We start from the raw sequence: 10,655 nt of genomic DNA, 5'->3' as shown, positions 1-10,655 counted from the left end.
GGGATCTAGAATGGGGATAGGGACCAGGAAGGGCAATACAGACTGTAAATGGGATCAGGGACTGGGAATGGAACCAGGAATGGGACTGGGAATGCAGCTGGGAATGGGACGGGCAATGAGGACAGGGACCAGGAATGGGGACAAAAAGCGGGAATGGGACTGGAAATATGAGACAGAGACTGAGAGTTATACTGGGGATGGAGAAATGGACCTGGAATGGGACCAGGAACAGGAATATCGGAACAGCACAAAGAACATGAATAGAGCAAGCGTAGAGAGAATATGGGATGAGAATTAGGAAGGTGGGGCCGGGATCAGAAACGGGAATACAGTAATGGAACTGGAAACATGGGAACAGGACAGGGAATACAGCAATGGAAATGAGGATCTGGCAGAGAGACCAGGAATATGATAACAAGAACAGGGCAGGGAATATGGGACCGGAATTACAGGAACAATAGTCAGAAGGAGAATACAGGAAAGGGACTGCAAATGAGACTGGCAATGGGATCGGGACTGGGATTGGCCCAGAACAGGACCGGGAGTGTGGTGACATGGGAACGGGCAGGGGGAAAGGGGAGTGACCATGCGGTGAGGGATCTACTGGGCAGAGGACGTCAGGAACCGTCAGGGATGAGGGGACATTCGGATAGTTCCGGGGCAGGGTGTCCTTGATCAGCTGCCCTGGAACTTCCCCCAGGAAGCCAAAGCCAGAGCCATTCAGCCTGGGGAGCCCAAATCCCTGAGCAACCCCAAAGTTCCTGCCAGGAACCCTCAGCTCCCTCACACTCAGCATTCCTACATACCCTGGGAGATATCACCAATGTCCCTAACCACGCCTTTGTTCAACATCTTTTATTTTTGCCCTGATCTTGGGTGTTTTGAAAGGATAAAAAGAAATGAAAAGAAAATCTGGGCCATACGGAGCAAGGAAGATGTAGAGCCCCAAGCCAGGTGTCTTCCCAACACAGATCATCGGCACCACAGATCACCGGGGCTCTGCCAAGAGGGGTCACTGGGGATCATCCAGTGAGGATCCTCCCATGGGGGATGGAGCTGGAGCAGCGCACAAAGCTCTTCCCACACTCGGGGCACTCACAGGAGTTCCCTCAGTGCTGGCTCCGTTGGTGTTGGGTCAAGGCAGAGCTTTTGGAGCGGCCCTTCCCACACTGGGGACACTCATAGGGCCTCTCCCCGGTGTGGATGCACCAGTGTGTGATGAGGTGGGAGTTTTGCTTGAAGCCCGTCCCGCAGTCGGGGCAGCGGAAGGGCCTCTCATCCGTGTGAATGCGCTGGTGCATGAGGAGACTGGAGCTGGTGGGAAACCTCATCTTGCACTGGTCACACTCGTAGGGCCTCACCCCAGTGTGGATCCTTTGGTGGACGATCAGGCCGGACCTAAGGCTAAAGCCCTTCCCACACTCCCCACACTCGTAGGGTTTTTCCCCCGTGTGATTCCTCTGGTGTCTGATCACTTGGGAGGTCGAGCTGAAGCTCTTCCCACACTGGGGACACTCGTAGGGCCTCTCCCCGGTGTGGATGTGCTGGTGGGTGACGAGGTGGGAGTTTTGCTTGAAGCCCATCCCGCAGTCCGGGCAGCAGAAGGGCCTCTCATCCGTGTGAATCCGCTCATGCAGGAGGAGATTGTAGCTGGTCTGAAACCTCTTCCTGCATTGGTCACACTCGTAGGGCCTCTCCCCAGTGTGGATCCTCTGGTGTCTGATCAGGTGGGAGCTCTGGCTGAAGCTCTTCCCACACTGCCCACACTCATAAGGCCGTTCCCCTGTGTGGATTCTCCAGTGGCGGATCAGTTCGGATCTCTGCCTGAAGCTCTTCTCACATTTTGAGCACTTGTGGGGCTTCTCCTCATCCTGAGGCTGCTCAGGGGCCTCCAGCTCTGAGATCCCACCACCTCCCCATCCCAGAGTAGATCTTTCCTCATCAGATGGTCGAGATTTGCGTTTGCAGCCCGTCCTTCTGCTGGATCTCTGGGGCTTTTCCTCCTCACTGGATTGCTGCGCCGTGGAGAAGCTCAAAATGCCCTCTTCCATGAGGTTCTGTTGCTGGGATTTGTCCTCCCCGGGCTCCGTGCTCAGATCAGTTTCTGTGGAAGGAAGGACAAGGAGAGGATGGGATTTGCCTGTGTGCCACAGGGAAGGGCAAGGAGATCCCCCCGCGCGTCCCCGGCAGGACAGGGTTGGCAGTGGGGTTGTCCTGCAGCCGGGGGCCAGGCTGGGCTGCGAGATTGAGAAGCAGAGAGGGGCAAAGGGGCACTGACTTCCTCCTCACCTGCCTGCGGCTCCTGGGACATCTTCCTCTTCCTCGCCGCGCCCTCCTCCTCCATCGGGCCCAGGTTTGCCAATGGGAAATCCTGCTTTGGGGTAAAACAAGGGCTGAGCGCGTTGGGTTTGATGGTGCCGCTGCCCAAGTGCAGCTGCAGAAGTCAGCGCCCCTTTCAGCCGCGGGGGGCCCGGACCCCGCTCATCTCCGGGCTCTGCCCGACGCTACCGGGACATCGCCACGTGGGACCCGCCGAGTTCCCTCCAGGGCCATCTCCGGCTCGGCTTCGGGCTCCTGCAAGATCCGAACACGCCCTGGGCCTCACAAAAACCCTCCCGGAGAGCCCCGCGATGGATTTGGGGCGAGCTCCCCCTCCCCGCTCACCTGCGGGTTCCGGGGGGGCGATGCTGCCGGAGCCGGGGAAGCTGCGGCCTGAGCGGGGGAACCGCGTGCTACTGCCCCTCCTCTTCCTCCCGCCCGTCCTCCTCCTCTTTCTTTACCTCTGTCCCTCCTCCTCGTGCTCCTCCTCTTCCTCCCGCTCCTCTCTTTCTCTTTCCCTTTCCTCTTCCTCCTCCTCTGTCCCTCCTCTTCCTCCCGCTCCTTCTCCGCTCCCAGCCCGGCCCGGGCGGTGCCGACACCCAAAAGCAGCCGCGCTCTGCCCTGGCGGGGTTCCAAAGCGGCGCCGCCCCGCACGGAACCGGCAGCGATCCTGTGAGCAGCGGGAAGGAATCGGGAGCGCTTTCCCTCCCAGTCTGGCTCTTACTGGGAGCACTGGGAGGGAACTGGGAGCAAACAGCGCCTGTACGCGTCTGCAGCCGACGAGGGGCCCGGCGGACCCACGGGGCGTGGTTATGCAAATCCAGGAGCGATCGCGTGCTGTGATTGGTCGGCGGGAGCAGGGCGGGGTTTGTCCTCAGACGTGAGGGGAGCGGGATCCGGAGCGATGGCGGCGGCGTCCGGTGAGAGGGGACAGGGAGCGGGAATGGGGACAGGGAATGGGGAGTGGGAATGGGGACCGAGACCAGGACCAGGAATATGGGAAAGGGACAGGGAATATACAAACAGCGCCTCACAGAGAATATGGGATGAGGCTGAGAGTTCCAAAGCGCTCCGTTAAACACATTTGAGCTGCGAGCTCTGCAGCTGGGCCTTCCCTGGGCTGCTGCGGCCCAGGGCCCAAAGGCTGAAGCTGCAGCCTTGCTCCTGTGGCAAGAACAGGAGGCTCCTGCAGGCCCGTGTGCCCTGCATGGCCCCAGCAGCAGGGAGGGCTGTGAGGCACAGCGGGTGCTGGCAGGAGGGGCTGCTGTGGCCAGCTGGGGCCTGTGAGAAATGCCCAAAGCCTTGTGCTGTGTGCAGCTGGGCAAGGGCAGCAGCAGGGCTGAAGGGTTCGTGTGCCACAGGCAGGCAGAGCTGGGGAGCCCTGAGGGCCCCATGGGAGAGGCGGGAATGGGGAATAGGGACAGGAAATTTTGACTGGGAATGTGGACCGGGAATGGGGACAGGGAAAGGGGACGGGGAATGGAAATGGGGACTGGGAATGGGGACAGTGAGCGGGGACAAGAGTGGGAATGGAGGCTGAAGCAGAAATGGGGACTGGGACCAGGAATGTGGACTGGAAATGCAGAGAGGGACTGGGGATATGGACACAGAATGGGAAAAGGGACTGGGTACGGAGACAGGGATTAGCAATGTGAACCAGGAACGGGCACGGCACTGCAAATAACAAGCAGGGTATGGGGATGATTCATGGAATAGGAACAGGGACCAAGAATGGGACTGGGAATACCGGACTGGGACTTGGGCAAGGGACCAGCAATATGAGTCAGGGATCTGGAATTGGAACCGGGCCTGGGAACAGGGTCCAGGAATGGAACTAGGAATGGGACTGGGAGTGTGGACCAGGAATACTGAACATGGACTGGGAATGGGACCAGGAATACAGGAGGGGGACCTGGAATGGGATCGGGGAGAGGAATATGGAAACAGGACAGTGAATATGGAAAGAGGAACTGGAGAGAAAATATGGAATGTGGATTAGAAAGGAGGCACAGCGGTTGGAAATGGGAATATGGCAACAGGACGGGGAATGGCAATATGGGAACAGGACAGGGAACATGGAAATGGTAGACCAGCACTGGAACTGAGAATAGAAGAATGGGAACAGTGCGGGGAATATGGGACTGGAAATATGGGAATGGCATCCAGAGGATAAACAACAGAGACAGGGAATGAGACAGGAAATGGGATCTGGAGTGGGATGGGAGCAGGACAGGACCAGGAGTGGGGTGACACAGGAAAAGGCAGGGGGCAAGCGGAGGGACACCGAGGAGAGGGGCATCTTGGAAAGGGGACACCAGGAACAGTGGGACAGTCCCAGGGCAGGGTCATTGATCAGCTGGCCCTGAAACCCCATCAGGGTCTCCCAGCACAGCCGGAGCCGCTCGGCCTGGGGAGCCCAAAGCCCTGAGCAACTCCTAATTTCCTACCTGGAATCCTCAGCTCCCTTGAACCCAGCACCCCCCACATCCCCTGAAAGATACCCCCATGTCCCCATCCAGGTCTGTGTTAGAAATTTTTATTTTTACCCCATTTTTGAGGGTTTTGAAAGATAAAGAGAAATGAAAAAGAAATCCAGGCTACAGGGAGCCAGGAGGATGTGGAGCCCCCCAGCCAGGTGTCTGCCCAACACGGATCACTGGCACCACAGATCACCGGGGCTCTGCCCACCGGGGGTCACTGGGGATCATCCAGAGGGGATCCTCCCATGGGGGATGGAGCTGGAACAGCGCACGAAGGTCTTCCTGAACTCAGGGCACTCGCAGGGCTTCCTTCAGTGCTGGCTCCGTTGCTGTTGGGTCAAGTGAGAGCTCCTGGAGAACCTCTTCCCACACTGGGGACACTCGTAGGGCCTCTCCCTGGTGTGGATGCGCTGCTGCATGACGAGGTGGGCATTTCGCTGGAAGCTCATCCTGCATTTGGGGCAGCGGAAGGGCCTCTCATCCGCTTGAATCCGCTGGTGCACAGGTAGCTGGGAGCTGGTGGGAAACCTCTTCTTGCATTGGTCACACTCGTAGGGCCTCTCCCCGGTGTGGATTCTCTAGTGGTGGATCAGTTCGGATCTCCACCTGAAGCTCTTCCCACATTTTGAGCACTTGTGGGGCTTCTCCTCACCCTGAGGCTGTTCAGGGGCCTCCAGCTCTGAGATCCCACCACCTCCCCGGGCCAGAGTAGATCTTTCCTCATCAGATGCTCGAGATTTGCGTTTGCAGCCCGTCCTTGTGCGGCACGTTCGGGGCTTTTCTTCCTTACTGGATTCCTGCGCCGTGGAGCCGCTCAAAATGCCCTGTTCCATGAGGTTCTGTTGCCAGGATTTGTCCTCCCCGGGCTCCATGCTCAGATCAGTCTCTGGGGAAGGAAGGACAAGGAGAGGATGGGATTTGCTTCTGTGCCACAGGGAAGGGCAAGGAGATCCCCAGGGCATCCCCGGCAGGAGAGGGCGGCAGTGGGGTTCTTCTGCAGCCAAGGGCCAGGCCGGGCTGGGAGATGGAGCAGCAGAGAGGGGCAAAGGGGCACTGACTTCCTCCTTACCTGCCTGTGGCTCCCGGGACATCTTCCTCGCCGCGCCCTCCTCCTCCTTCTCCATCGGGCCCAGGTTTGCCAATGGGAAATCCTGCTTTGGGGTAAAACAAGCGCTGAGCGCGTTGGGTTTGATGGTGCCGCTGCCCAAGTGCAGCTGCAGAAGTCAGCGCCCCTTTCAGCCCCGGGGGGCCCGGACCCCGCTCATCTCCGGGCTCTGCCCGCCGCTAACGGGCGATCGCCACGTGGGACCTGCCAAGATCCCTCCAGGGCCATCTCTGGTTCGGCTTTGGGGTCCTGCAAAATCCAAGCAATCCCTTCCTTACTAGAAAAAACCTCCCCCAGATCCGCCTCGACGGATTTGGGGCGAGCTCCCCCTCCCCGCTCACCTGCGGGTTCCTGGCGTGGCGATTCTGCCGGAGCCGGGGGAGCAGCGGCCTGAGCGGGCTGGCGGGAGAACCGCGTGCTGCTGCTCGTGCTGCTCCTCCTCTTCCTCCCGCTCCTCTTCTTTCTTTTCCTCTGTCCCTCCTTTTCCCGCTCCTCCTGTTCCTGCGGCTCCTGCCTTTCCTCTTCCTCCCGCTCCTCCTCCCCTCCCAGCCCGGCCCTGGCGGTGCCGACACCCAAAAGCAGGCGCGCTCTGCCCTCGGGGTGTTCCAAAGTGGCCCCGCCGTGCGCGGCACGGGGAGCGATCCTGGGACCAGCGGGAAGGAGTTGGGAGCGCTTTCCCTCCCAGTATTGCTCTTACTGGGAGCACTGGGAGGGAACTGGGAGCAAACAGCGCCCGGATGCGGCTGCAGAGGGCGCTATGCGGCACCGAGATACAGGGCGTGGTTATGCAAATCGAGGAGAAATCGCGCGCTGTGATTGGTGGGCAGGAGAAGCTCAGGGCTTCCCCGGTGACGTCAGTGGCGAGGGAGGAGCCGGAGCGATGGCGGCGGATTCCGCTGAGAGGGGACAGGGAGCGGGAATGGGGACAGGGAATGCAGAGAGGGAATGGGGACAGGGACAAGGAATGGGAAAAGGGACCGGGTATGGAGAGAGGGATTATCAATGTGAAGCAGGAACGGGCACGGCACTGCAAATACGAGGCAGGGACTGGGAATGATACATGGAATGGGAACAGGGACCAAGAATGGGACAGGGAATACCAGAGTGGGACTGGGGCCAGGGAGCAGCAATATGGGACAGGGATCTGGAATGGGGACTTGAACTGAGAATGGAACTAGGAATGGGACTGGGAAGGTGGACTGCAGGAGAGAGACCTGGAATGGGAACGGGGATAGGAATACAGAAACGGGAGAAATAGCATGCAAACAGCATCCAGAGAGAAAATATGGGGTGTGGATTAGAAAGGAGGGGCTGGGATCAGAAACGGTTTCACAGCAACGGGACTAGTAACACGGCAGGGAATATCAAACTGGAAATGTGGGACCGGCACGGGGACAGGGAATACAAGAATGGGAGCAGGGCTGGAAATATTGGACTTGGAACATGGGAACCACAACCAAAGAGAGAATATGGGATAGGCAATGGGAGCGGGAATGGGATGCGGACAGGGATGGGAGCAGGAAAGGATCAGGAGTGGGTGACACAGGAATGCGCAGGGGGCAAAGGGGGATCCTGGAGAGGGAACACCGGGATCTGGGGACCTTCCCAGGGCAGGGGGTCCTTGATCAGTCCCTCCTGAACCTCCGCCAGGGTCTCCCAGCACAGCCGGAGTCGCTCAGCCTGGGTAGCCCAAAGTTCTCAGGTACACTCAATTCCCTCACACCAATTATCAGCGACATCCCCTGGAAGATCTTGCGGTATCCCCATCGAGGTCTTTGTTCAAAATTTTTATTTTCACCCTGGTTTTGGGTGTTTTGAAAGGACAAAGAGAAATGTACAGACTATCTAGGCCAAGGGGCGCCAGGTCAATGTGGAGCCCCCAGCCAGGTGTGTGCCCAACACAGATCACCAGCACCACGGATCACCGGGACTCTGCCCACCGGGGGTCACTGGGGATCATCCAGGGGGTATCCTCCCATGGGGGATGGAGCTGGAGCAGCGCACGAAGCTCTTCCCACACTCGGGGCACTTGCAGGGGTTCCCTTAGCAGTGGCTGCGTTCGTGTTTGGTCAAGGTAGGGCTGCTGGTGAAGCTCTTCCCTCACTAATCACACTCATCGTGGGACCTCTTCCTGGTGTGGATGCGCTGGTGGGTGACGAGGGTGGACTTTTGCTGGAAGCCCTTCCCGCAGTCAGGGCAGCGGAAGGGCCTCTCATCTGTGTGAATCCGCTGGTGCAGGAGGAGCTGGGAGCTGGTGGGAAACCTCTTCTTGCACTGGTCACACTCGTAGGGCCTCTCCCCGGTGTGGCTCCTCTGGTGTCTGATCAGGTCGGACCTTGTGCTGAAGCTCTTCCCACACTCCCCACACTCATAGGGCCGTTCCCCCGTGTGGCTCCTCTGGTGGATGATCAGGTGGGAGCTCTGGCTGAAGCTCTTCCCACACTCAGAACACTCATATGGCCTCTCCCCAGTGTGGCTCCTCTGGTGGACAATCAGGGTGGACCTGCGCCTGAAGTTCTTCCCACACTCCCCACACTCGTAAGGGAATTCCCCTGTGTGGCTCCTCCGATGGACAGTCAGGTTCCATCTCAAACTGAAGCTCTTCCCACACTCCCCACACTCGTAGGGCCGTTCCCCTGTGTGGATTCTCCAGTGGTACATGAGGCGAGATTTCGACCTGAAACTCTTCTCACATTTTGAGCACTTGTGGGGCTTCTTCCCATCCTGAGGATGCTCAGGTATCCCGAGCTCCAAGCTGCGGCCGCCTCCCCAGCCCAGGGTGGATCTTTCCTCCTCAGATCCCCGTGATCTGCATTTGCAGCCCCTCCTCGTGTGGGATCTCCATGACTTTTCCTCCCCCTTGCATTCCTGCGCAGGGGAGCCGCTCACAATGGTCTCTTCCATGAGGTTCTGCACTGGAGATTTGTCCTCCCTGGTCTCCGTCCTCAGCTCTGTGTCTGGGGGAGAAAGGACAAGGAGAGGATGGGATTTGTCTCCGTGGCACAGGGATGGGGAAGGAGATCCCCCAGTGCATCCCCGGCAGGACGGGGTCGGCAGTGGGGTTGTGCTGCAGCCGGGGCTCAGGCTTGGCTGGGAGATGGAACAGGAGGGAGGGGGAAAGGGGCTCTGACTTCCTGCTCACCTGCCTGCGGCTCCTGAGACATCTTCCTCTTCCTCGCATCTTCAACCTCCTCCTCCATCAGGCCGAGGTCTGGGAATGGGAAATCCTGGTTTGCAGGGGAAACAAGGGCTGAGCGCATTGGATTTGATGGTGCCGCTGCCCAAGTGCAGCTGCAGAAATCAGCGCTCCCTTAAGCCTCGGGGGGCCCGGACCCCGCTCCTCTCCAGGCTCTGCTCGCCTGTACCGGGCGATCGCCACGGGGGACCTGCCAAGATTCCTCCAGGTCCATCTCCGGATTGGCTTTGGGGTCCTGCAAGATCCAAACATCCCTGCCCCGCACAAAAACCCTCCCGAAGACCCTCCGGATGTTTGGGGCGAGCTCCCCCTCCACGCTGACCTGCGGGTTCTGGGGTGGGCGATGCTGCCGGGGTTGGGGGAACTCCGGCCTGAGCTGGCGGGCGGGGGAACCGCGTGCTGCCGCTGCTCCTCCTCTTCTTCCCGCTCCTCCCTGTCCTTTTCCTCTGTCCCTCCTCTTTGTGCTCCTCCTGTTCCTGTCTCTTCTCCCTTTGTCTTTCACTTTCCTTTTCCCTTTCCGGTGTCCTTCTTCCCGCTCCTCCGCTCCCAGCTCGGCCCCGACAGCCAAACGCAGCCGCGCTCTGCTCTGGGGGGATTCCAAAGCGGCCCCGCCCCGCGCGGCACTGGGAGGGATCCTGGGACCAGCGGGAAGGAGTTGGGAGCGCTTTCCCTCCCAGTCTGGCTCTTACTGGGAGCACTGGGAGGGAACTGGGAGGAAACAGCGCCCGGAGGCGGCTGCAGACGGCGCTGGGCGGGGCCAAGGCAGAGGGCGTGGTTATGCAAATCGAGGAGCCATCGCGCGCTGTGATTGGTGGGCGGGAGAGGCGCGGGGTTTCTTCGGGCCGGTGAGGGCCCGGGCAGGGCCGGAGCGATGGCGGCGGCGTCCGGTGAGAGCGGACGGGGAGCGGGAATGGGGACAGGAATGGTGGCAGGGACTGGCAATGGGGACCGGGAATCGGGACAGAGGGCGGTAGTACGGGACCGCGATCAAGAATGGGACAGCAAATACGGGACTGGAGCCGGGAATGTGGCCAAAGACTGCGAATGCGACCGGGAATTGGAGACGGGGACTGAATCGTGGCAGCAATGGGAACAGGGATCGGGAATGGGAGCGCGAATGGGCTCTGGCACCGGGAATGCGGGACACGATCGGGTATGGGGACCGGTACTGGGAGTGGGACAGAGAATGGGGACAGGACTAGGAATAGGGACAGGGACCAAGAACAGGACCAGGACCGGGAGAGGGATTCAAAATACGAGAAAGGGACTTGGAATGAGATCGGGAATGAGGACAGGGATTAGGAGTGGGACCAACAATCCGGGCCTGGGACAGGGAATACGTGAGTAGGAGCAGGGAAGGGAGTGGGGATGGGGATAGTGACCAGCAATGGCTCTGGGAATGAGAATACGGGAACGGAACAAGGGAATACGTGAGTAGGAGCAGGAATGGGAATGGGGATGGGGATAGTGACCGGCAATGGCACTGGGAACGATGACATATGAACGGGACAGGGAAGATGGAAACAGCGACCGCAGAGAGAATATGGGATGGGGA

At 59.5% G+C, this 10,655-nt stretch overlaps 3 protein-coding genes and 1 pseudogene across 4 annotated transcripts in view; all 4 read right to left on the bottom strand.

The window, feature by feature from the left end:
• LOC134563112 (zinc finger protein 345-like) overlaps nucleotides 1–10,655 on the bottom strand; it is a 147,136-nt pseudogene that overhangs the window by 44,944 nt on the left and 91,537 nt on the right.
• Nucleotides 358–10,655, bottom strand: part of LOC134563094 (zinc finger protein 239-like) — a 67,728-nt gene continuing 57,430 nt past the window's right edge. The window contains exons 1-2 of one of the 2 annotated variants that reach the window (XM_063420898.1): nucleotides 2,290–2,397; nucleotides 359–2,104 (exon numbers count right to left, since the gene is read on the bottom strand). In XM_063420898.1, coding sequence (XP_063276968.1) covers nucleotides 1,110–2,104; nucleotides 2,290–2,344 — 1,050 coding nt within the window. In that variant the 5' untranslated portion in view covers nucleotides 2,345–2,397 and the 3' untranslated portion in view covers nucleotides 359–1,109. Of the gene's footprint in view, nucleotides 2,105–2,289; nucleotides 2,398–10,655 lie in introns of those variants that run through there. The other variant, XM_063420897.1, reaches the window with a different exon arrangement.
• Nucleotides 4,856–6,963, bottom strand: LOC134563103 (zinc finger protein 568-like). Its single transcript, XM_063420909.1, has 2 exons — nucleotides 5,869–6,963; nucleotides 4,856–5,685 (listed from the first exon to the last, which is right to left on the bottom strand). The coding sequence occupies exons 1-2, from the start codon at nucleotides 5,921–5,923 to the stop codon at nucleotides 5,378–5,380; spliced, it is 363 nt and encodes a 120-aa protein (XP_063276979.1). The 5' UTR covers nucleotides 5,924–6,963; the 3' UTR covers nucleotides 4,856–5,377.
• LOC134563095 (zinc finger protein 180-like) lies at nucleotides 6,960–9,754 on the bottom strand. The gene is made up of 2 exons (XM_063420900.1): nucleotides 9,047–9,754; nucleotides 6,960–8,855 (listed from the first exon to the last, which is right to left on the bottom strand). The coding sequence occupies exons 1-2, from the start codon at nucleotides 9,162–9,164 to the stop codon at nucleotides 8,008–8,010; spliced, it is 966 nt and encodes a 321-aa protein (XP_063276970.1). The 5' UTR covers nucleotides 9,165–9,754; the 3' UTR covers nucleotides 6,960–8,007.

This window comes from Prinia subflava, chromosome 33, assembly GCF_021018805.1.
Source record: "Prinia subflava isolate CZ2003 ecotype Zambia chromosome 33, Cam_Psub_1.2, whole genome shotgun sequence".
In the NCBI taxonomy this organism is placed as follows: Eukaryota; Metazoa; Chordata; class Aves; order Passeriformes; family Cisticolidae; genus Prinia; species Prinia subflava.
The sequence above is the reverse complement of the archived record's forward strand: the minus strand, read 5'-3'. Positions and strand labels throughout refer to the sequence as shown.

Excerpts from the sequence above, each read along its gene's own strand:
- LOC134563103 (XM_063420909.1), bottom strand. The coding sequence starts at position 5,923 with ATGGAGAAGGAGGAGGAGGGCGCGGCGAGGAAGATGTCCCGGGAGCCA. Across the intron at positions 5,686-5,868 it reads GTCCCGGGAGCCACAGGCAG|AGACTGATCTGAGCATGGAG; the intron begins GTAAGGAGGAAG and ends TTCCTTCCCCAG.
- LOC134563095 (XM_063420900.1), bottom strand. The coding sequence starts at position 9,164 with ATGCGCTCAGCCCTTGTTTCCCCTGCAAACCAGGATTTCCCATTCCCA. Across the intron at positions 8,856-9,046 it reads GTCTCAGGAGCCGCAGGCAG|AGCTGAGGACGGAGACCAGG; the intron begins GTGAGCAGGAAG and ends CCCCAGACACAG.